Source organism: Nuphar pumila, chromosome 7, assembly GCF_984573655.1.
Source record: "Nuphar pumila chromosome 7, dmNupPumi1.hap1.1, whole genome shotgun sequence".
Classification (NCBI taxonomy): Eukaryota; Viridiplantae; Streptophyta; class Magnoliopsida; order Nymphaeales; family Nymphaeaceae; genus Nuphar; species Nuphar pumila.
The window spans coordinates 1,013,741-1,037,284 of record NC_143255.1 but is presented as its reverse complement, the minus strand read 5'-3'; the positions used below and the strand labels follow the sequence as shown (position 1 = coordinate 1,037,284).

The 23,544-nt window shown below is 35.6% G+C and overlaps 2 protein-coding genes across 4 annotated transcripts in view; one reads left to right on the top strand and one right to left on the bottom strand.

Moving 5' to 3' along the window:
• LOC149830777 (uncharacterized) lies at positions 1 to 19,920 on the bottom strand. The gene is made up of 5 exons (XM_090011872.1): positions 19,712 to 19,920; positions 19,472 to 19,569; positions 17,310 to 17,409; positions 4,972 to 5,154; positions 1 to 319 (listed from the first exon to the last, which is right to left on the bottom strand). The coding sequence occupies exons 1-5, from the start codon at positions 19,766 to 19,768 to the stop codon at positions 197 to 199; spliced, it is 561 nt and encodes a 186-aa protein (XP_089867998.1). The 5' UTR covers positions 19,769 to 19,920; the 3' UTR covers positions 1 to 196.
• A 1,209-nt stretch (positions 19,921 to 21,129) lies between these two features.
• TDP1 (tyrosyl-DNA phosphodiesterase-like protein) overlaps positions 21,130 to 23,544 on the top strand; it is a 43,047-nt gene continuing 40,632 nt past the window's right edge. For 2 of the 3 annotated variants that reach the window (XM_090013493.1, XM_090013494.1), the window contains exons 1-3: positions 21,130 to 21,261; positions 21,468 to 21,653; positions 21,942 to 22,205. In XM_090013493.1, the coding sequence (XP_089869619.1) occupies positions 21,247 to 21,261; positions 21,468 to 21,653; positions 21,942 to 22,205 (465 nt within the window). In that variant the 5' untranslated portion in view covers positions 21,130 to 21,246. The remainder of the gene's footprint in view (positions 21,262 to 21,467; positions 21,654 to 21,941; positions 22,206 to 23,544) is intronic. The other variant, XM_090013495.1, reaches the window with a different exon arrangement.

The window sequence follows — 23,544 nt, the reverse complement described above, 5'->3', positions numbered from 1 at the left end:
GGAAAAGGAAAAAACCTTCTTTGGAAACATTTCAAAATACAACCAAAACTAACATTCAGGGATGCTTGCAGTTCATAACCCTTCTAACACAAGTCACCAGATCATCCCAAAATTCGACGGCCAAAGATTTAGTTCAATGATTCAGAAAATCTTGAATCACTGTAAACATTAGCATATGCACCTACTTGTTGCAGATCTATTCATCATCTTTGTATGGATATTCCTCTGGAACTTGCTTCAGAAGTTTCACCCTGAGCTCATATGCATCATCACCCCGCATCATATCACGAACCCATGTGACTTCAGTTTTCATCGATACCTGTCATAACAAATTTCACCTTCTCAGATGACCCTAAGAATAAAAGTGGCTTGGAAGAATTTCAACAAGTTATAACTAGTCCAAAATGAAATGGAACTGAAATAGAAAATAAAATAGTACATGCATCTTTCAATCTGAATTTAAGATGATGATTATTTAAAATAACTCCAGTTAACACCAGTGATGAACGTTGACAACCCCAAAAACAACACAAGTGTGCAAAGACTAGCAAAAAGAAGAAATAAAATTACATTCAAATCTTAATAGTAGTTAACACAAGAATCTGACCCCCAACAAGCCAACATCTCCACCAGTGGTCTCTCTCCTGAATGGTCCATTATCTTCAATATTCATCAATGCTTTAAAACCACTAAACGTTCTTCTGTGATGGGAGGTCAAAGATCTTGTTGTCCCTGCCAGCAAACTGCAAAACCTTCAACGCATACTTGATTGAAGGTGTTAGCAGCCCAGCTCACAGAATATCAGCTTTTCATGTATGAGTCCTTAGCTACCATATTTTCTACAATCTATTATAATAGATTTATATAACTCTAAACTCACTAAACAGTATATATATAGCCACAAATATCGGTCTGAGCTATATGTTGGCAAGGCAATTTCTCACAATAATATAGATTTAGTTGATAAATCTCAGGGAAAACTCGGTACTTAAAAAAAATTTAAAAATATAAAATAGTAGAAATAAGAAAAGCAACATGTTTAGATAATAAAATATACATATAATAAAAGAAATAAGTAAAAAATATAAAAGAAGAAAAACATAGTTAAGATATGGAAAAAGTAAAAAAGTAAAAGGTAACTGATAATATAGTAATATTATCATGATATTATCGTGATAATGTTGTGATATTATTGTGATATTATCATATATCATGACATATATATATATATATATATAAATTTCTGATATTTTCAAAATATCTTGATATTTTGTCTTAATACCGTTTTATGAATTCACAGCTATATTATGACTATATTTTCAAAATATTGCCTATATCTGTGACTATGATATATATATATATATATATATATATATATATATATATATATATATATATATATATATATATATATATATATATATATATATACATATATAGGTAAGGGGGACCATCCAACCAAAAGAAGGTCCAAAATCTACAACCGATGATAATCGGCGGTGGTGTTCCCTCTCTAATGATCAAGTTTTTCATCGATCGGACTTTACATATTGGATTTTTATCATTCATTTAGTGAGTGACATGTTTTGTATTATGAATTTTTGATGTTTAGATGTGTTTTTTAAAGTACTAAAAATCAACAGCCCACAATACTTTGTATTATAAAGTTTTAAATATATTGTGAGCCGTCAAATTTTCACGTTTCGAAAAACAAGTCTATATGTCGTAAAGTCTTCGTGTGGCCATCCTAGTGTGGAAACGAAAGATATAGAAATTTGACACAAAAGACTAGGACATCCTAGTGTGGACAAATTACACTTGTTTCCATTTATTTCAAATTATAAAGAAAGAGATTTTGTTTGTGAATGATGAATCCTTAGCAAAATGAAGTCTTTGCCCTTTAGACCAAGACATTTTATAACTAAGAATCCACTTGAGTTAGTACATTCAGATATATACGGAACGACTCCAATCGTATCCAAATGAGGAGTATCCTACTATGTTGTGTTTGTAGATGACTATAGTAGACATTCTTGGATATTTTTTCTAAAAAAAAAATCGAAAGTATTTGAGTGTTTTAAAATATTTCATTGTTATATTAAGAATCAATTTAAAACTAATATTCAAATCTTTAGAACCGATAACAGGAAAAAATTTGTGTCAAAAGAATTTAAAAATTATCTTGGCCTAAATGAGATTGTTCACAAAAAATCGTGTCCATACACTCCTCAACAAAATGGACTAGCTAAGATGAAACATAGACACACTATTGAAACTACTAGAACACTTCTTGTGTCTAGAAATGTTCCAAAAGTTTTTTGAGCCGAAGCCGCCCTTACGGCAGTCTATTTGATAAATAAAATGCCTTAAAAAAACATTGAAAATATCTTTCCTATTGAAAAACTTTTTAAAATATCTCCTGATTATAAAAGGTTAAGGGTCTTTGGATGCAAATGCTTTGTCCTTACCAATAAGAATGACAACTTTTCTCCAAAAGCAATCCCTTGTATTTTTCTAGGCTATGACGAAAATCAAAAGGGATATACATGTTATGACATTGAAAGAAACAAATTGTATGGAGACTAATATTTAACAATTATATTGATACATAAAATTCAAGCAATTCAGATTTTACTAGTATTTGATTTTGCAAAATATTAAAGAATGAAGTCTACAGTTTCTTATATTTATTGTTATTTATTTGTCATATAAAAAATAATATTCTTCAATATATTAATTTTTTGGACGATTTAAGCTTTAGATCTCAAAATATAAATATATATAGTCAATTGTATTTACAATCGACTTAGCAAACAATGTTTTTTTTTCCCTCACATCTAGCACCTTAGATGTGATCTACATGTTTTATTAGTAGGAACCAACTTTTGTATCACCAGAATCCGACCTGTATACAGGTTTTTACAGCGACCCAAAAATCAACGGCTATGAATTCAACAATTTTTTCCGATTCATAAAATCATGTATTTTTGTTGAAAAAAAACATGATCCAAGGGTGGATTCCTACTAAATCATGCATGTTGAACACATTAAAGGTTCGTTTGAGTCAAAACAACTTGCATCATGAGATGCCAACTTCCCAACTCAATTGTAGGTATAATAGATTGTAGCATATATATATATATATATATATATAAATATAAATATAAATATAAATATATATATATATATATATAGAGAGAGAGAGAGAGAGAGAGAGAGAGTCTCCCCTAGCATATCATGTCAAGACCACAAAGCACCTAGCAACCCAAAAAACCTCAACCCTGGAAACCACATTTTGGAAGACATAAAAATGGGGTGAGCAAAATGGCAGTAACAGGTAAATTCCTCTCTTAAGGAAATGAAGATCATCTTTCTCCTTGCCAAACATCAAAGTAGTTATAAGTGGCCATCCTGTAGGAGAGAAATTGCCACGTCTATACTTTCTTCAAATTAAGGTTAACCCAGGTGCCTATAATTGCAGGCAATCAAGAAAATATCTCCAAAATGACACCCACACTCCAACTAAACTCCAAAATTAAGTGGATGAAAAGAATATATATAACCATCTAAGCCATACAAAGCTTGTATCGTGCTATGTGTTATTGTCAGTACTGGAAATAGGATTGGATTTACTAGGTATTTATTTAAAAAGACACTGCATTATTCCAACATCATCTTAACCATAACTGCAGTCTCATTTTAACAAAAGATTCATGACCACTTACACTGCATAGTTTCTAAAAGGTTCGGTGTAATCTTGAATTTATTTCAACTTAAGTATTATAAGGAACCCAAAGCACCATGTAATTGGGAACCCCCAACTTTCTGGCCATAGCAAAGCACCATGTATCAGTAAGTGAAATTTGATCAACAAGAACCAAGGCACGAGATTAAGCACACATCTTTTTCCAAGTATTGAGTAACAGTAACCGTTTTTAAGTTAACACTACCTGTATTTGTGTGCATTTATGTACTTATATATATATACATATATATATATATGTATATATATAATATAGATAAAAATGGACTTGATTAGGGTTAACTGAATCTACTTTTGGATAGAAATGGACGTCAGTGTGGTTGACTTCACCTAACACAAAGGAATCTGTGTCCAAGTGTCGCACCCGCCTGGGTGTGGGTGTGACACGGGTGTGGTGCCCTGTTAGAAGAATCCGTGTGACATAGCAATCAGGCCATGCCACTTGATCTGCAGCTCCGTCATTTCTATCCATCAATCCAACCGCAACATAGTCAAAGTTAGCAGTTTGGTCATGACTCCAAAAACCCAATTATTACCCCATAACTCAGATTGGGGATATTAGTTGCAATGCAAAATAAGCTCTACAGGTTGCTATCCTCAATGGAAGATCACCTGCTTAATGCTTTCTATTACAAAAATATTTTACAAAGTCCAAGGTGTTTGATACAGTTATAATTCCAGAAAATTGGAGAGTGATCCATGATGTAGAAAAGAATTTATCAACAATAAATAAGACAGCCACCAACATGCTATAACATGTATTTTGTGAAATGTGCAGTTTTCTTTTGATTCATCATTTAAATGATATTCTGATAAATTTATGTCAAAATTTAGTTGTAAAAAAAATCTCGCAATGATATCCATTATGCTTTATCACTTTATGTATTTTCTGTATACTCCCTGTAAAGAATTGTTAACTTAGATATTCCCAGTGCCTCTCATGCACAAGCTCTCAGCTACTATATCAAAAGCAAAAATTGAAGTCCATGTAACAAATATGACCGTTGTTGGACAAAAGCCTTTAGTATCAGGTTAAGGAGTTCCATAGCAGTACTGCAGATATTGAACCATTTTTCAAGCATGAAGCCATAAATGCATGACAAATGCCAAGAAGACAATACGATGGCCTATTGTAATATGTGACAGAAAGAAAGAACAGAAACTTTATAACAATTCACCATTTTTATTATAAAAAAAAAACAACTCACCATTTCTAGTGCTCCCCGAATAACTCCACTTAAGACATTGCAATAATAGAGACCTTGGCAAGTATCAGGAAGCTCCACAAAGTCTACCAAGGGATTATCTTCAAGAAGAAGACTGCAACTTGTTCCTTCAGCATCCCAATTAGTAACAGTTGCAGTAATCCCCAGAAACATTTTAAATCCTACCTGCTTGAGAACATAAAAAAAAAATCATGATTCAAGTAACAAAACAAACCCATGAACAGTGCAAAAAAAGAGGCATAACTATATTGTCACACACACGAGTCAACTGAATGTCTTCAAGTAGCACCTAACTTTGAAAATCATTGTTTCTGAATGCATCTAACATGAAACACATCCAAGATGGCAAAGGTTTGAAACATGCACACATGCACGCATGCACGCAAAACAATTCAGCTAAAAGTCTTGAGCAAGCATTCAAACTTTCGAATTTTTGTTTTTCTAATGCATCTATCATACAACACATCCTAGATGCTAAAGCCCCCACACACATAAAAGATGGGAAAAAGGACAAAAGTTCAACAAACGAGATTTTGTTCCAATTATTGTCTATATTTTCGTCGAAATACAAATCCATGAAGAGGATTCACAGTTTCATGATCCCATGAACAAAATCAAATTCTATATTCTTCTACTTAGGCTAAGCTACTTTAAATCGGGAGAGAAGTTGTGATCCCATCATGCTTCCAACTACATGGGAACTTGTTAACTCTTGGTAGCAAATCAATCCAAAGTGCTGAAACGTGAAGGAAGAAGAAGAGTCAGCAATAGGTCTGCAACAGGTTACGATTCCCAATGAGAAAAATCATGCCATACCTTTCTATTATACTGAAACTGTTACACAAAACTCATTTTACAGAAATACCCCTTTTAACATAATACAAGCAACTGAACAAAAAAGGGGCAGAACAGGCATATACAAAAATAATAAAAGAATAAAATCAACACATGTATATTTTGGATCAGATTTAGATCAGCTCAAGGATCCATATGTACAAACATCACATGTCAATAGCCTCTCTCAAGTTGTACATGGGCATGACCATGGACAACTTGGCCTTTAAGTACTAGAATCCTTGCCTTGTTAATCCTTTAGTGTAAATATCAGCTAGTTGTTCTTCTATGGCAATATAACTAACTTCAATCTCTCGATCCTCAATCTTCAAATGAAATGCTGATTTATCTCAATATGTTTAGTTTTCCCATGATGTACCAGATTCAATGATATTTTGATGGCACTTTGATTGTCACAAAACAATATGGAGTTTGTAATCTCTCCCAAATCGCTTAATAAATGTCTAATCTACATCAACTTTGAAGTGACTGATGGCATAGGTTTGTGCTCTTCCTCAGTACTAGATCTTGAAATGGCTTTCGCTTCTTACTACTACACGATACCAAGTTTCCTCCAATAAAAAAACAATGACCTAAGACTGATTTGTGCTCATCAGGGTCACCAGCTCAATCAGCATATGAAAAGGACACTACTTCTAAAACATCTCCTCCTTGTGACCTCTTCTTATATACCAAACCATCTCCCAAAGTACCCTTTATGTATCTCAAAATTCTTTTCACAACTTCCAATGTACCCTTCTAGGTTCACGTATGAATTGAGATACTTGATTAACAACATGCACGATATTGAGGCGAGTAAATGTTTAAATATTGTAACATCCCAACTATACTTCTATAACAAGTAAGATCTTAATAGAATTTATCCTGTTCTGAGCCTAAATATCTGTGAATAACATTAGGAGTTTGCAATCATTCATATTTGCCCTGGCTAACAGATCAAGCTATATTTATATTGGGACCAAGGTTGTAAATAGCGTATCGTTACCCGTAGCGGTCGGGCTCAAAGTTTGATATGTATCATATCGTATCATAAAAATCATAAATTTTAATAAAAAAATTCTAAAATTTTAAAAAATCAAGAAAAATCAGAAAAAAATAAATAAAAAAACTAAAAATCATAACACATGAAACAATGATGAATTGCACAAAATACAACCATAAAATTACATATCAAACATTTATGTCTCTATAAGCTGCATAAGACATCATCAAACATCAACTAATATAGATAATATTGCATGCATATCTCATAAGAACAATGCAAAATATTAAATATCTCGCAATTAAGAACATGCTACAAGACTCATACTTTCATATTATATAATCAAAAATAAAATAACCAAGTTAATGAATACTTAGTGTTAAGTAACCAAGTTTTTTTAAAATATAACCTCAATCATCAACTTCGTCATCATCTTCTTTTTTTATTCCTCCTTCAACATTCACATCGTCTCCAATATATGTGGGTTCTTCATTATCTACCTCCCGTGCTTCTTCCATGTTGATCCACTGAATGTCCGCATTGAAAGGAATGCATGCATCATAGAACCATCTTCCAACTACGATATTCGCCTACTCAACTAAATATTGAGGAGTCATAGCAATATGAATGTTGGGTTACGGCCCAGGGGCAATCTTAGGAGGGAAAAAACTAATAGAGTCTCTAGCTCTACCTCCTCTCGAAGAACTCCTTCTTTTTCTTCTTCTTTTTGTACCCGCAATGACACTACTACTAGCAGCAACCACACCTTTCTCCTTTGCTGCAAAACTTCCTACTTATGATGCTATGCTAAGGGTTATAGAATCAAAAGTAGAGAGCGCATCTTCATCATACACATCCTCCCAGGGCTGTGCATACCCTATTTCTGCCTCACACATCTCTTTTTCTTGTCTTTTTTTCTCTCAGGCTAGTGAGTAATTGTTGGCATTGCCATTTTATGGCATTCGGCAAATGCCTCGACGTACAGGAAACAACATTGTGACGTGTGCCAACTAAATGATGCTTCAACCAAGAGATACCACCTGAAAAAATATGATGGCAATAATTACACTCGATTTTCAATTGGTTTTCACTCATTACTTGAGTGTCCCATTGTCATCTCAGATCATTTGATGCCATCTGCCCCCCAAAAAACTCAATAAGAAGCAAAGAATAGGGATTTTTTTACCTTAACCCACTTAAGTGAAAAAATGGTGGAAATGCACTCTTACTCGAGCAAAGTACAAAAACCCTCTCCCTTGAACATGGATCGACTCCCAAATGGCTCTCACGACTAATAGAGTGCGTGGATACCCCTCTAATGGCCTTTATACAAATGAGGAAATCGACCCTCAAGAGGTCTTTAAAACCCCAAAAAATATAAAATATGATTCAGCCTTTTCTAAAGTGTGTCGAAGGTGTATCTCACGATACACCATGTATCGTACGATACAATACACACTCGTATCGCAATATGAGTGTATTATATCAATTTTTCCTATAGTAACGATATGTATCATATTGTATTATATGATACCGTATGATACTTACAACATTGGTTGAGACAACACAAACCAATCTCGCTGTCTATCCACTTTTACACTAAGGAAGAAATTCAATCTTCCAAAATCTTCCATTTTGAACATTTTGCTTAAGAGATCTTATATTTGACTGACATGTTTCTTTGAACTGCCTATGACAATTATATCATCAATGTACATCGACAGCAAGGTAATAAAGTCTTTACCTTTAAAGGCCAACAGCGAGTGATCAAGAGGAGACTAGTAAAACCCATGTTTCTAAATTTCTAGGGAGAAACTCTCAAACCAAGAACAAGAAGCCTGCTTTATGACATATATCACCCTCTTTAGCTTGCAAACATACACATTTGGATTTCCATCACAGTGGCTGGGAGGTTGTTCCATAAATACTTCTTTAAGATCTTCGTGCAAGAATGCATTTTTGACATCTAGTTGGCTCAATGATCACCCATGTTCAACTGCTAATGACAAGATGATTCTGATTGTCCCCACCTTAACAATCGGACTAAATGTTTCGTCGTAATCAAGTTCATACTTCTGAGTAAAACCTTTGGGTACAAGTCTAGCCTTATACCTTTTTATACTTTAATTGGTTTTCTATTTAATCTTATAATCCCACTTAGAGACAACTACATTTTTATTTAATGGTCTCCTCATTATTTCCCAAGTACGACATTCATATAACGCCTGCATCTCCTCATTCATAGCTTCTACCTACCTTTTATCACAATCAACTTGAAGAAAGTGTCTTGGTTCATTATGCTTTTCCATCTTAGTAAGGAATATTTGATGATCCATACTGAAACTTTCATAACTGACATACCTTTCAAAGGGATGTCGAATTCTGGTGGATCGCCTTAGAGGTACTTGATTTAAAGGCAAATCTTTCTGAATTGGCACCACTTCTTTAGCTGCATCTTGCGGCAGATTGACTGTATCTGATTCTTTTTCTCCTTAAATAAACATACTGATCCTTATATCTAACAGTATTTGCTGCCCTTTGTTCCTAGTCTTGTATTTCTCCCTGATCAGCAATATTTTTGTGAGTTTGGTGCTGGTCTTTTAGTGTGCGTTGATTTTCAGCATGTTATCCCATAACATTCTGCACCTCACGATTCACATTTGGATCATCATGGGAAAACATTTCTGCACTTAGCCATGAACCATAAAACTCTAGCTGTGAATCCCCTTGATCTTCACTCTAAATTAATTGAGTATACTGCTGAAAGTTTGATTCATTGAACATGACATTTCACGATACTCGAATGCACCTGTTTTTCTGATCATAACACTTGTACCTTTTATAGTTATCTACATATCCAACAAACTTACACACATATGCCTGATCATCAAATTTATTCTGCAGGCTCCTGTCAATATGAACATAACAAATACATCCAAAGGAACAGGATGCTTGCCAAATAAAGTAAAGGGGACTTGTTTTCTAGAATTTTCATGGACAACCTATTTATGATAAAGATAATTCAATGAAAGGCTTCAGTCCAAAGTTCCAAAGGGGTACCACTAGCATGCATCATAGTCAATCCATTCTCCACAATTTGGCGATGCTTTATTTCAGCAATGCCATTTTTGTTGAGGGGTCTATGGACAAGAAACCCTTCTATTAATTCCATTATTTTGGAGAAATTCAACAAATTCCTTTGATGAACTCTTTAAATGCGAATTAAGAGAAAGGAAGTTTATTATGAAAGTTTCAGTATAAAATTTGCCAAATACCTTATGAAAGGGATGTCCAACTATTTTGTCAAAGGAATTGGTTCCTCTAAATTGCTCCTTTGTCAGTAAGAAAGTTTTTGGGTTGTTTCGTAAGTTCCATGCTATATTGTTCTTTTGTGAGTAAGAAAGTTTTTTGGTTGTTTCGTAAGTTTCATGCTATATTGTTCTTTTGTGAGTAAGAAAGTTTTTGGGCTGTTTTGTAAGTTCCATGCTATGTTGTTTCAAAGGGATGTCAAATTCCTTTTGTCAAATACCTTTCATAACTTTCATAACTAGAAGTTTAATATAGAAGAAGAGAATTGATTTTGAACCATTACATGGAACTTGTGAAACAACCCAAAAACTTCATATTTATTCTTCATAAAGAAAATCCAAGAATAACTAGAGAAATCATCAATAAAAGTAACATATAGTGGCTACCCAAAAAGGCGGGATCAGAGAAGAAAGATACGGTTGTACGGGGTTTGGATTGGTCTGTTACATAATGAGGCTTTTGAGGACCAGGATTCACTCTACTGGGCCCTAGAAAGTGTCATCCATCATTCCTTCTTTCTCTGCTTTTAGGTGTAGGCCCCCAAACATTAAACGTCATTTTATTCAATAAAGAAAATGAAAGAACATGACTCTTATATATCTGACAACTTGGACACATAGACTCATGACAAAGACTAGGCGCAAGAATAAGACTTCAAAAACAAGTTTCTCAATAAGAGAAAGACCACGATGACCTAATTGATTGTGCTAGATATCAGGCTTATTTGACTCTGAAACATAAAGAACATAAGAACTATACTCATTTTGTGGCTCCGAGGTAGACTTGACTCTGCAGGGATCCTCTCTGAAGACATACATATTTTCACACCGTTTATGTAAATATCCTTGACAAAGGCAAAAGTAGAAGTAAAAATAATGCACAAATTGGTATTATCAACCAATCTAGAAACATAAATAAGATTTTTTTTATATTTGGGACACAAAGAACATTAGACAATTTAACTCATAATTAGACAAAGGGATCAACACCTCTCTAGTGTGAGTGATAGGATATCGAGTTTCATTTCCAGTAATTATTTTATTTCTACCATAATAAGGAACTAAATTAAGGAATTTACCTACATCACCCGAAACATGGCTTGCAACCCCAAAATCGAGATATCAAATTCCTTGTTCATTCTTGTCTACAGCAAGAGCAATCAGCAACTCTTTATCTCCTCCAATATGAGTACCACTGCTTTCTGCCTTATTGGATTTCTTATCTAATTGTTGATGTCCTTTGTTCTAAACAAAATTTACCTGTAGATTGAAGTTTGGGTTATCTTTGAACCAACAATTAGCTTTTATATGACCTGACTTTTTGCAAATGTAGCATGTAAGTATCCGCTTTCCTTGATTAGGATCAGCCAAAGGAGGAGTGTTGCGGAAGAATCCAAGAATGCTAAAGCATTCACTATGTCCCACACGGACAAGTGCAACAAGCACAAGAGAGGAAATCCACTAAGGGATATACGAAGGGCCTTATAAAAAGGCTACACACATGAAAAATAATATCACTATTATTGAAGAGGAGCTCTCAAGAGCAATACATCATACAAGGGGGGTTCCCCCTATTTATAAGAAAAGGAGACCAAAGGGGCTCCCAATAGAGTCGTTGGGAGCCCCCAACGGTCACAATTGTGATCGTTGGGGGCCCCAACGACTCCATTGTGGGGCCCCTTTTCGGTATCCAAAAAAGCATTTAAAAAATAAAAAACAAAAAATAAAAAATAGTGAAATAAAAGAAATAAAACAAGTACCCCTATTGGGTACTTGTGAAAAGACCATAATACCCCTATCGGGTATTATGGTGAATATACATCTATATTTATATATATATAGATGTATTATTACATATTATTACATATTATTACATATGTTTTAACACCCCCCCTCAAACTTTACGGGGGAATGACCGAAAGTTTGCCAAGGAACAAGAAGCGAGGAGCAGGCAGGGCTTTGGTAAAGAAATCTGCAAGTTGATATTCTGAAGTGACATATGGCAGTGTAACTGTCCCACGAAGATATTCATCGCGTACATAATGACAGTCCATTTCAATATGTTTAGTCCTCTCATGAAAGGTGTGAGAGAAAAAAGGAAGTAGAGAGATACACGATTTTACCTTAGAAGATTGTATGGCTCTGATACCATGTAATGAAATATGCGGAAAAATCCAAGAATGCTAAAGCATTCACTATGTCCCACACGGACAAGTGCAACAAGCACAAGAGAGGAAATCCACTAAGGGATATACGAAGGCCTTATAAAAAGGCTACACACATGAAAAATAATATCACTATTATTGAAGAGGAGCTCTCAAGAGCAATACATCATACAAGGGGGGTTCCCCCTATTTATAAGAAAAGGAGACCAAAGGGGCTGCCAATAGAGTCGTTGGGAGCCCCCAACGACTCCATTGTGGGGCCCCTTTTCGGTATCCAAAAAAGCATTTAAAAAATAAAAAATAAAAAACAATGAAATAAAAAAAAATAAAACAAGTACCCCTATTGGGTACTTGTGAAAAGACCATAATACCCCTATCGGGTATTATGGTGAATATACATCTATATTTATATATATATATAGATGTATTATTACATATGTTTTAACAATCTCTCCCTCCTTGTTTCCCCACTCTACCATGTGCTTCGATAAAATTCCCTACGACCTCTACCACACATGGCAACTCTAGTTGCCAAAACTTCATGAGAATCACTTCCCTGTTTTGATCTGACATGCTATTCAAAGACATTTCATAGTGTAGGAGCTCGGTCGTAAGCCCCTCAAACGTGGGCAACACCTCTTGATATTGAAGCATGGTATACAAGCTAAGTCACAAGGATTTGGCCAAGCAGGTGCCGCACCCGTGTCGACGTGACGCGGGTGCGCGTGCAGTCAACTCGACCCGTTGGGTATGGTAAACGCACATAGGGTCATAATTGTCCAATGTTTGGACTTAAAAAAAATGAATCTCGATAAAAAGGGGCTGAGGAGGATTAGGGAATTTTTTTTTTGCCCTAATCCCGACCTCGACTGTGCGACGACCCAATGCCGACGCCGGCGATGACCCGACCCCGATGCCGGCGATGACCAATCTCCCTACCCTGATGCTGGCGACGACCTTGAGCGACACCGTTCGGTATGCATTCTCTCTCTCTCTCATTTAGATTGATGAAAAATCTGTAATTTTAGGTGTTGAAAATTCTGGTTTTATTTATAGATGTTCACGTTGTGTTAAAGCAACGAGAATCAGATTTTTTTTCTTTTACATAGGTTCACGTTGGATTTTAGGAGAAAATCTGGTGTTATTTATAGATGTTCACGTTGGGTTTTAAAGCAACGAGAATCAGAATTTTTTTTACAGAGGTTCACGTTGGATTTTAGGGAAAAATCTGGTTTTATTTATAGATGTTCACGTTGGGTTCTAAAGCAACGAGAATCAGATTTTTTTTTACAGAGGTTCACGTTGGATTTTAGGGGAAATTTGGTTTTATTTATAGATGTTCACATTGGGTTTTAAACCAACGAGAATCAACAACAACAACTACGCCTTCATCCCAAAACAATTGGGGTCAGCGATATGAACCAAAAAAGAAATTCATTTTGGGTCTTCCACATGAATCCTTTTCCTCCAATCATTTCTATCCAACGCCATGTCCTCGGTGAGGTTCAAAGCATTCATATCCTTTCCTATCATCTCCATCCAAGTCTTCCTAGGCCTACCCCGACCTCTTTTAACTAATATATTTTCCCATTTCTCCAACCTTCTAACTGGAGCATCATTAGGCCTTCGCCGAATATGTCCAAACCACCGTAAACGATTCTCTCGCATCTTATTTTCAATGGGTGCAACACCTACCTTCTTACGTATCTCTTCGTTCCGAATCTTATCTTTTATTGTATTTCCACACATCCATCTAAGCATCCGCATCTCAGCTACACTCAGATTTGTTTTTTTAAAGAGGTTCACGTTGGATTTTAGGGGAAAATCTGGTTTTATTTATAGATGTTCACGTTGGGTTCTAAAGCAACGAGAATTAGATTTTTTTTTTACAGAGGTTCACATTGGATTTTAGGGAAAATTTTGGTTTTATTTATAGATGTTCACATTGGGTTTTAAAACAACGAGAATCAGATTTTTTTTACAGAGGTTCACATTGGATTTTAGGGAAAAATCTGGTTTTATATATATATATATATATATATATATATATATATATATATATATATATATATATATATATATATATATATATATATATATATATAATTTTTTATATTTTTGCCGCACCCGCACCCACACCCATGTGACATAGTATACAAGATATGAAACTCTGCACCAAGCCCATTAACCTTCTCCTTATCAGAAATTTCACAACCCACTAAAGCCAACTGATTGGTTATGGAGTTGATTTTGTTTAGATATTCAAGTACATTCATCGAGCCTTAAGGAACACGATCTGTGACTCTGAAATCTAAGAATAGGTTTGGTAAAGTTGTGCCCACAACTCCATAGTTGTGCAATCATCAGGGATGCCTAATAAGAACCTCCGGAGAGCTAATAAAAAAAAAACTCCTAAGAAAGAGTGCAGGTGATATAGAAAACCAGTATCTGATAATTTTCATCCAGGCCACGTACTCTCGATAACTGATATGTGTGACACCAATGACAGTCCCTTTATCATCTTTCTCTTCATGAACAATAAACACTGGTGGGATTTGTGTTGATCCATCTAGATGACCTCCCAAATCCTGACTTCTAATAAAGGGAGTGATTTGTCTTTTCCGAATGAGAAAGTTGGTATTATTGAGTTTTTCTTAGACAAGTTGGGGTAGGAAGGTGGAGGATAACGAGGAATAAGAGTTGGGGTCCATGGAAGGAACAAGAGTACAAGAAGCCAAAAGCAAAGAAGAAGAGGACTAGAAGAATGGACACATCACCAGCAGCACCAATGTATGCAATGCAAAATATCTCATACAGCCCTCAACAAGGTTCAGATCAGAGGCACATCTGCATTTTTTTTTTGCGCAGAAAATAATACAGCAGCAGAACAAATCAACGTAGGGCTATTGCAAAACTACTCAATCAATGAGACAAACTTTTCCCTTTGCAAACTTGAAATATCCTAGTAAAATCAAACGAAGACATGACAATATGTGTGTGATGTGAGCAACAGAGGAAATATGCAGTACATCATGAATATCAGACCAGAAATAATGTCAAGAGGGAGAGATTTCATGGTTTGACAATAACCCAACACTTTCTTCAATAAGAATACTTAAAATGGATAGGGAATCAAATAACAGAAGAGATATAGAGAGGGAAAGTAGATAAGAAAATCTGAAAAAGACCCAAAGAACAATCAACTAGATGAAGGAAGAAACTAGAAGAAGAATCTAAGGTACTCATCAAGATAGATCAATCTTCAATCCCACTATGATACCATGTTAACTCTTGGTATCAAATCAAGCCAAAGTGCTGAAACGTGAAGGAAGAAGAAGAATCAGCAATAGGGATGCAACAGGTCACGATTCCCAATGAGGGAAGTTGTGCCAAACCTTTGTATTATATTGAAACTGTTACACAAAACTCATTTTACAGAAATACCCTTTTAACATAATACAAGCAACTGAACAAAATAGGGGCATAACAGGCATATACAAAAATAACAAAAGAATAAAATCAACACATGTATATTTTGGATCAAATTTGGATAAGCTCCAAGATCCATAAAAGTACAAACATCACACGTCAATAGAGCTAACTAGGAAACATGAGAGGAAGCACATGCAATGCATGAAAAGAAGTGTGATAGAAGCCTTTGGGAAGCATAGGAGAAACATGGGAAAATCGAGATTCCCATCAAATTTCGGAAGCAAGGAACATCGTGCTTCTGAAACAAGCTTCTGGGAAGTGTGCTTCCCACCTGTCTAAGAAGTTTCCGGTAACTCTGGAGCTAACTCCCAACAAGATAGGAGCATGTTATCATAAATTCTATGCCTTCCACCAACGAAGAAGCATTGTGTTTTCTGTAATCTATAAAGTTAATACACGGACAAACTCAAGACTTCTCATGAATGCAAGTCTTATACTTAAAAACTTAGGTAGGTGAAAAGGCATTACTCATCCTGTGAGGACACATAATCCAAGTTAAACATGAAAGTGTTAAGAAGTGTTTGACCGCGTGCCTTTTGTAGGCCATTACCATATGTTGGCCTTCTTCTACCTCATCCCAGTTCCTCCTCCTCAATGCTATAAATAAAACTATTTCCAACAGCAGTCAATCCAACAAAATTGATATTAGCACCACCATTTGTTCAATATGAGTTATTCATCCTATGTGTCATGGTAAATTCCAATAAAAAAAATCAGCAGGTAATGTGAAGTGTATCGTAAAAGTCAAACCCCATACTTTGATATGTATGTTGGAGAGAGAGAGAGAGCATGCATGCTCAGAGATCGTATCCTCCATCTATTCCTACTCACTGAAAGTTTTCGTTTCAGTAAGCTACACTACTACATCAAAGAAAAGATCATGCTCGTGAAATGTGACTACCGTTTCAACAAATTAACTGTTGTATGGGTTCATGTCTATTCAATCTAGGCCATTATTTAAATCCCTTTTAAAGGGAAGAGAGCAGAACTCTTCGACTAAAACCATTTCAACACCGCCACCAATGGGACAGACCAGGGCCAATCCATTGCACGTGCATCAACCTCATCCCTAAATGTTGTATCACAGTTCATGGACCTTGGATCTGCAATACTGTACAATTATCGATCAATTATCCATAAGTATCTGAAGTTCTGAACTAAGAAAATCTGTACTGAGTTTTCATTTCCTCAAGGTCACTCAATGCCACAAGTTATAGGCAGAGGAAGAAAGCTAACAAGGCGCAGTAAAAATTGCTGTAGCTACAGCATGTGAACCATCCAGTGGTTGGAACTTATACTTACTGGTTGCAAACAACATCATCCATGTGCATATATCAAGTGCTACAGAGACAAAGCTTCTAATATCCACACATACGAACAAAAGGAGAAGAAGAAAAAGATGTGGAAGTATCACAGGAATTCCATGTAGAATTCATAATTTTTCTTGTCCCTAACTAGAGAAAGTTGAATTTTCAAGCTATTGAGGAAACATGTCAAATGGATTGAGTCTCTAAATACCTTTGCAATTACTTCTGCTGTCTCCTTGAAATCAACACACCTGGAGATGTTTGATTTTGCTAAAAATTCATCAATAAGTCGAATTCCAATATTGTATCCCCTGTAAAGGTGAAATATTATCATCAATGCAATACTAACAGTTTATCAAATCAGAATCTAGATAGAGTTGCAAAGGGGTGAGGGATAGTGGAAAACAGCTTGTAGAATTCTTGAACAGAATGATAAATAAATATTCCAAACACAAATAAAATCCCAAAGCAGAAAAATGTTTTGGAATCCCAAAACTAAAATATGAAAACAGAGAAGGGCCATCCAATGCATACCACCAAGAAGAGACAAACACCATGAAAGAATTCCAACAATACAAATATATATATAGTGACTGGTTCCTCCTAACGGCAGGAGGGTGTGAGTGGACAGTCTTAAATAAAAAATTTAATTTATTTTTCTTGGAATCTAACGTTACAGATGTGATCTACATGGTCTGTTTAGTAGGAATGGGCTTTCGGATCATCCAATTATGACATGTTAGCAGGTTTATATAAAACTTCAAAGGGCGATTCAAAAATTTCATAAATTTAAACTCACAAAATCATATTTTTTAATCGAAAAAACACGACCCCATAGCAGATTCCTAGCAAATGGATCATCCTAGGTCAGATTTACCAATCATGGCTTGAAACATCAAAAATCAGCATTGTCTACATCTTATGGATGGTTAGGAGGAACCAATTTTCCTACATACATACATACATACATTATATATATATAGTGCTATTAGAGACATTGAACTATTGAGTATAAATCACCATCCTATATTGTTTAGATTTTTTTTTGTAGATCGGACCTTATGGAAGTGATCGACAAGGTTTGTTTAGTAGAAAATGAGTTTTTAATCATGTGATTACGACAGGTAAGCAGGTTGTTTAAAAGCTTCAAAAATCAATGGTCCACAATGTACTAAAATTTCATGACTCATAAAATCATATTTTTAGATTGAAATAATTACACAATCCAAGGTTTGATTCTTAGCAAACAAACCATGCTGAACGCATCCATGTCGTCATATAGTATAATATCAACCATTGATTTTTTACCCCTTTAAAATACGCGTCTGAGCCTAGCCTATGTCACAAGGACTCTTCTAATAGGGCACCGCACCCGCATGCAACACTCCTTTGTGTTAGGTGAAGTCAACCACACTGAGGTCCATTTCTATCCAAAAGTAGATTCAGTTAACCCTAATCAAGTCCATTATATATATATATATATATATATATATATATATATATATATATATATATATATATATATATATATATATATATATATATATATATATATCTTAATCAAATACATGTTTTTTATTGAGTAAACAATAATAAACGCATCTAAAGGTTCAGATCAAAGAAAAAATACTTGAAAGTATGATTTTTGGATGGTCCTAACGGCACCTGATGAAAAAATGAATAGGTATATATATAAAGGATGTACGAAGCCAAAACCATATTCGATTATAATTGGATGTGGATATGGTTTTGATTTTTTACTAAGGAATCCTAAAATATCGAAATTTGGCTAATATCCTAACTTGTTTACATGTAAATGAGTGGATCTTGTATGAGCTTTTCACCATCCGAAACCAAATTAGAATCTGTTTAGCCGAGCATGGTATTGGCCACATTCGATCTGAATCCGCAACCGTTTACGTCCTTAATTTTGGCTGTACAAAGTGTGGAACAGTTGGAGAATACAAAAACAACATACTCTCAAGCTTCAAATGCGTGACAAACACAATTTCATCTCAAACTTCCACAACACGCGCACTTATCCGGATAAACAGGATAAAATGGGAATTTTGGATTGCGGAATAATGCAATTTCCTCACCCCCGGCTTTTCTGAGCAGGCTATCACGATAATAATTCCATCGGTTGCCGGCGTCCATTAGGACAAGGAAATATCGATCTGGTACAATTTACAGAGCTTAGGAGTTGAAATCATGTAAGCTCCGAATCAAAGACACAAGTTCCATTTTAACATCAAAGCAAAGTCCATGCGGTTTTGATTCAACCGATCAGTATTGAGATCAACAGATGGCAAACAAAAGGGGGGGGGGGGGGGGGGTGAAGGAAGGAGAATGACAGAAGTTGCACAAACGTACATCTGATCGAGTTGCTTGTTAACCTCCTCCGTCTCCTCGAGATCTGTGAGGAGCTGCCGTACGATCGCTCCATACGTGAGGGTGAACAACTCCGCATTCTTCCATCGTCCCCGAAATTGAATCCCGCAAAAAAATAAGCAAAAATAAATATTCAAGTTTCTTTTTCTCTGTTGAGATCACGAAGATTAAATTTTCAACTTCGAGTCCGAAAAACGATTGAAAAATCGAATAGTTGATTACCACGCGATCGACGTTCGCGAACATTGCATCACCAGAGCGAGGAACGAGCTTAGCCATGGAAGATCGCGATAACTTTCGTGGAAGTTCCCCAACCCGAATGATTTCGCTTCCTTTTTGCCACGATCGTGTTCCCGTTTGGTCTCGGTCTTCCTTCTTCCCTCCCGGAACAGAGAAGGCCGAGTAATAAAGAAACAGATGCTCACGTATCTCGCTCGAGCTCGAATTTCCCTCTCCGTGCAGTTAAAGTAATGTTTTTAAAGTTTTTTACGTTGAAAATTTGCAGATCTTAATAGGAACTTGGGTCAGATCCAGGTTTGGTATAAAATTTCATAAATCATACCCGACCCATAGTGACAAAAGTTAAAAAGCAGCCAAAAAAATCGCAACAAATTAGATTTTTTTTTTTAAATCATGCGTTTTTTCCGAAAAAATCTCCGCAATAAAAACATTTTTTTACAAGAAAATATAAATAAAAAATATTAAAAAATAAAAAACCACTTGATAAATACCCGATAAAACATAAATACCGCATCGCCATATTTATTTTTCTGACAACAAATTAGTGAGGAATTGAAAATATCACGAGAAACTACCGTTTTTAACTTTCAGGTAATTTCTCGCGAGATTTTCATAAATCTCGCAAGATTTTTCACTATGACTCCACCCTTTTGAAACTATCGGACTGCATGGTCTACCCTAATAATTAACAGACCCCTTCTTTTGTTACCAAAACCCTAACCCTTTTGGAACCGGTATGCCGCCACTATCAGGTCTGCGTCTGGGTTCTGGGTTTGTATTGTGAGAAATAACCCAAGTTAGATTAGTCAAATCATATTTTTCTGGAACTTATAAAATGGTAGGATGTTAATTAAGGTATGACCCATAATTAACATCTCCGACCCTTTCTACCCACGGGTAGTTACTAACTCGAGGATCCGTACTCTTGAAACAGGATCCATCGTCTACCCATTTCACAATCTACTACCATTATGTCCATCGTTAAAAATTAGATCTGTTTCGGTCAGACGACCGAACCAGATTTTGGCACTTAATGCTTAGATTCGAATCATTAAATAAGATCCAGTTGCGTAGAGAGATCGGGTTCGGATTTGCTTGATCAGATTATATATATTCGGATCCATATTTTAGATCGCATCTATGTTCAGGTTGAGTTCAAATATCGTTCATTTATACCATCCAATACGCAAAATTGCATCTTTTTCACGCTTCAGTATGTCTTCTTTCTTTGTTTTGTTTTTTAACCAAGTCCAGTATTACAATTACCATATACACATCGGACCCGAATTCAACCCGTCTTCACCAGGCATCATTCGGATCCGGACTCATGCAATTCGGATCGGATTGAGTATGTCATCCGATCCGTTTGCACTACGAGTACTTCCGCACGACACGTCTATGTGGCGGGTGGGGAAGTCGAAACATCGCGCGGGAGCGAAGGTTTCCGAGTGGGTCTGAGCGTGTAGGGTTCCTGGTTCGGCGAGTCGCGGTGGTTGCGACGGAAGGGATCGAGCACGATGGACGAATCTCGGGTGATTCTCTTCCCCTTTTAGCGAGCGTTATCGGAAACTTTCTCCGTGAGAAATTTACGGATGATTTGATGTCCTCTCGGATTTTAGATGTTGACTTGGTGAAAACGACGAGCTTAATTCGTGTCTCTCGATTTTAATCGATTCGTTTGAGTTTTGGATTGTCGTTTCTCTTGGTCGAGCTTAATTTGTGTTTCAAATTGTTTCAGGTGATGATTGGATTCCTTGTTCCTCTTACACAGAAAATGGAGGGAGATGGTACGGTTGCAAAAGTTCCTGTTTTTCAAGGGAACAATGTTGTTGGGCGGGAGGCCCTCTCTGTGCCTGACAAAAGAGTTAGCCGCAAGCATGTTAGTTTGAATGCCCTGATTGATGGTTCTGTGGAAGTAATAGTGGTATGAGATCGTTCCTTTTCATTCTGGTGGATACTTTTTGGGGATTAATCACATGATATTTGAAAATGAAAGTGGAACGTTTTATGGATTTTTCCTTGTGATTCATTCTCAAATAACAAATTTATTTTATAGATTGGAAGATGTAGTTTAGTGGGTACACTAAAATTCAATCGCATATTCGTGATTTAGATTGAATTCCATTTGATGGAAATGATAAGTTTTGTAACACATCTTCCAGTGGACGATGCTACTCATTGAGTTGTTAATTCATGTTTTAAATTTGCCTAGGAAGGGCCAAACCCCGTTGTAATAAATTCTAGCGGACAAGTGAGGAAGCTTCGTTCACAAGACAAGGCTGTGATTGCTCCCGGTGATATTCTAGAGTTAATACCGGGTCATTACTTTTTCAGATATTCCACTGTCGCTTCTGAGGCACAATCTGTTTTTAAAAGCTTTTCAAATGAATCGAAAGAGCATAATGGAGACATTGTTTTAGCTGTTAAACGGAAGAGACAAGTTCTTGAAGAAGAAAGTCTTGCAGGAGCACATCAGGTTAATATTTGTCCATGTTATGCATGCTTGTGTCTAATTTATGCTAATGGATTTTGAGATTTATATTTCAACATAGATATGCATCTCCATCCTTGCTTGTTGAATGATCGCATGGTTGTCCTCTTTGTTTTTGATGAATATCCAGACGCCCGCTTGAACCCCCCTTCATGATAATAAAGTTCTTTATTTTATTGTATAAGAAAGGTCCAGATATATTGCAGGCTGTCAGGTTAACATTTTCATTCTTATGCTTGCTTTTATTTACTTTTATGCAAAAGGCATTTTAAAAGTTGTAGTTATCTCTTGTAAACTTATGTGTATGCATGTTCTTCCATGAACCTTGAACTGTTGCATGCTTACCCTTTTGTGTTTAATGTAAATATCCCAGCCCTGAAAAAATTTCAGGCTATATTACGCTTTCACGGTGGGTAAAATCTCTAAGTTTGACATGAGAATCTATTTTGTAAACTGTATCAGAATTCATTGGTTGGGAGCATCAAGAGAAATGTAGTTCTTGAAAATTTCTTGTCAAGGAAATACATCGTTACACTTGGAAAAATCTTTTGGAATTCTTCTAAAGCATTAGCAAAAAGGGGTAGAAAACAGAAACATAATCATCTTTGATTCTTTTAAAGGTTGGGATAATATTGCGAACACATCATAGCATTAGGTTGATGATATCGTAATAATTATGACATGTTCAAGTTTCACTATGTTTTGAGAATATCTAACCTTTTGGATTTTCTTTATTTTGCAATTTCTCCGCATTAATATTCAGAACTTTGATAGAAGATGTCTGTAATAGACTGGAGATACACCAAAGTGAAGATAAGCAATGAGTCCTTTATCAACTTACCAAGCCATGGCATCTGTAGTGATATGATAATTCCAATGGATGGTTGGGGTTGACTCATCTATCCTCCACTAGATGTGCTTGCAATTTTGAACTGCTATGTCAAATGGATGTTGTAGAAGTCATAATGTATCATATAATGCATTGCTATACAATACTTTTTAAACACACAATCTATATGATGCCCCTAAGACTAGTTTCAGGAGTGTACCTGTCCTTAACCATATCATACGTAGTGTCTCTTACAAAATAAATACTGCCAGAAACTGATTTTTCCTACATTTTTTCCCCTAAATGCATCGGGCCATTATTTGCCAGACTTTTTAAGCATATTAGAGTTGCTTGTCGCTTTAGACAACCTAAAGGCATCTTGCTTGCATTTGGGTAGGTTTTCAAGGTTTGATGGTTTGGAGGTTTTGATCTCTTTCATCTCTATTCATTCCAAGAACAGATTTGGCATGGAAGGAAGGTGTTTTGCACATCTTT

Coding starts and splice junctions, on each gene's coding strand:
- LOC149830777 (XM_090011872.1), bottom strand. CDS start 19,768: ATGGCTAAGCTCGTTCCTCGCTCTGGTGATGCAATGTTCGCGAACGTC. Junction 17,410..19,471: donor AACAAGCAACTCGATCAGAT/GTACGTTTGTGC, acceptor TCACCTTTACAG/GGGATACAATATTGGAATTC. Junction 5,155..17,309: donor CAGCAGAAGTAATTGCAAAG/GTATTTAGAGAC, acceptor GTTCTCAAGCAG/GTAGGATTTAAAATGTTTCT.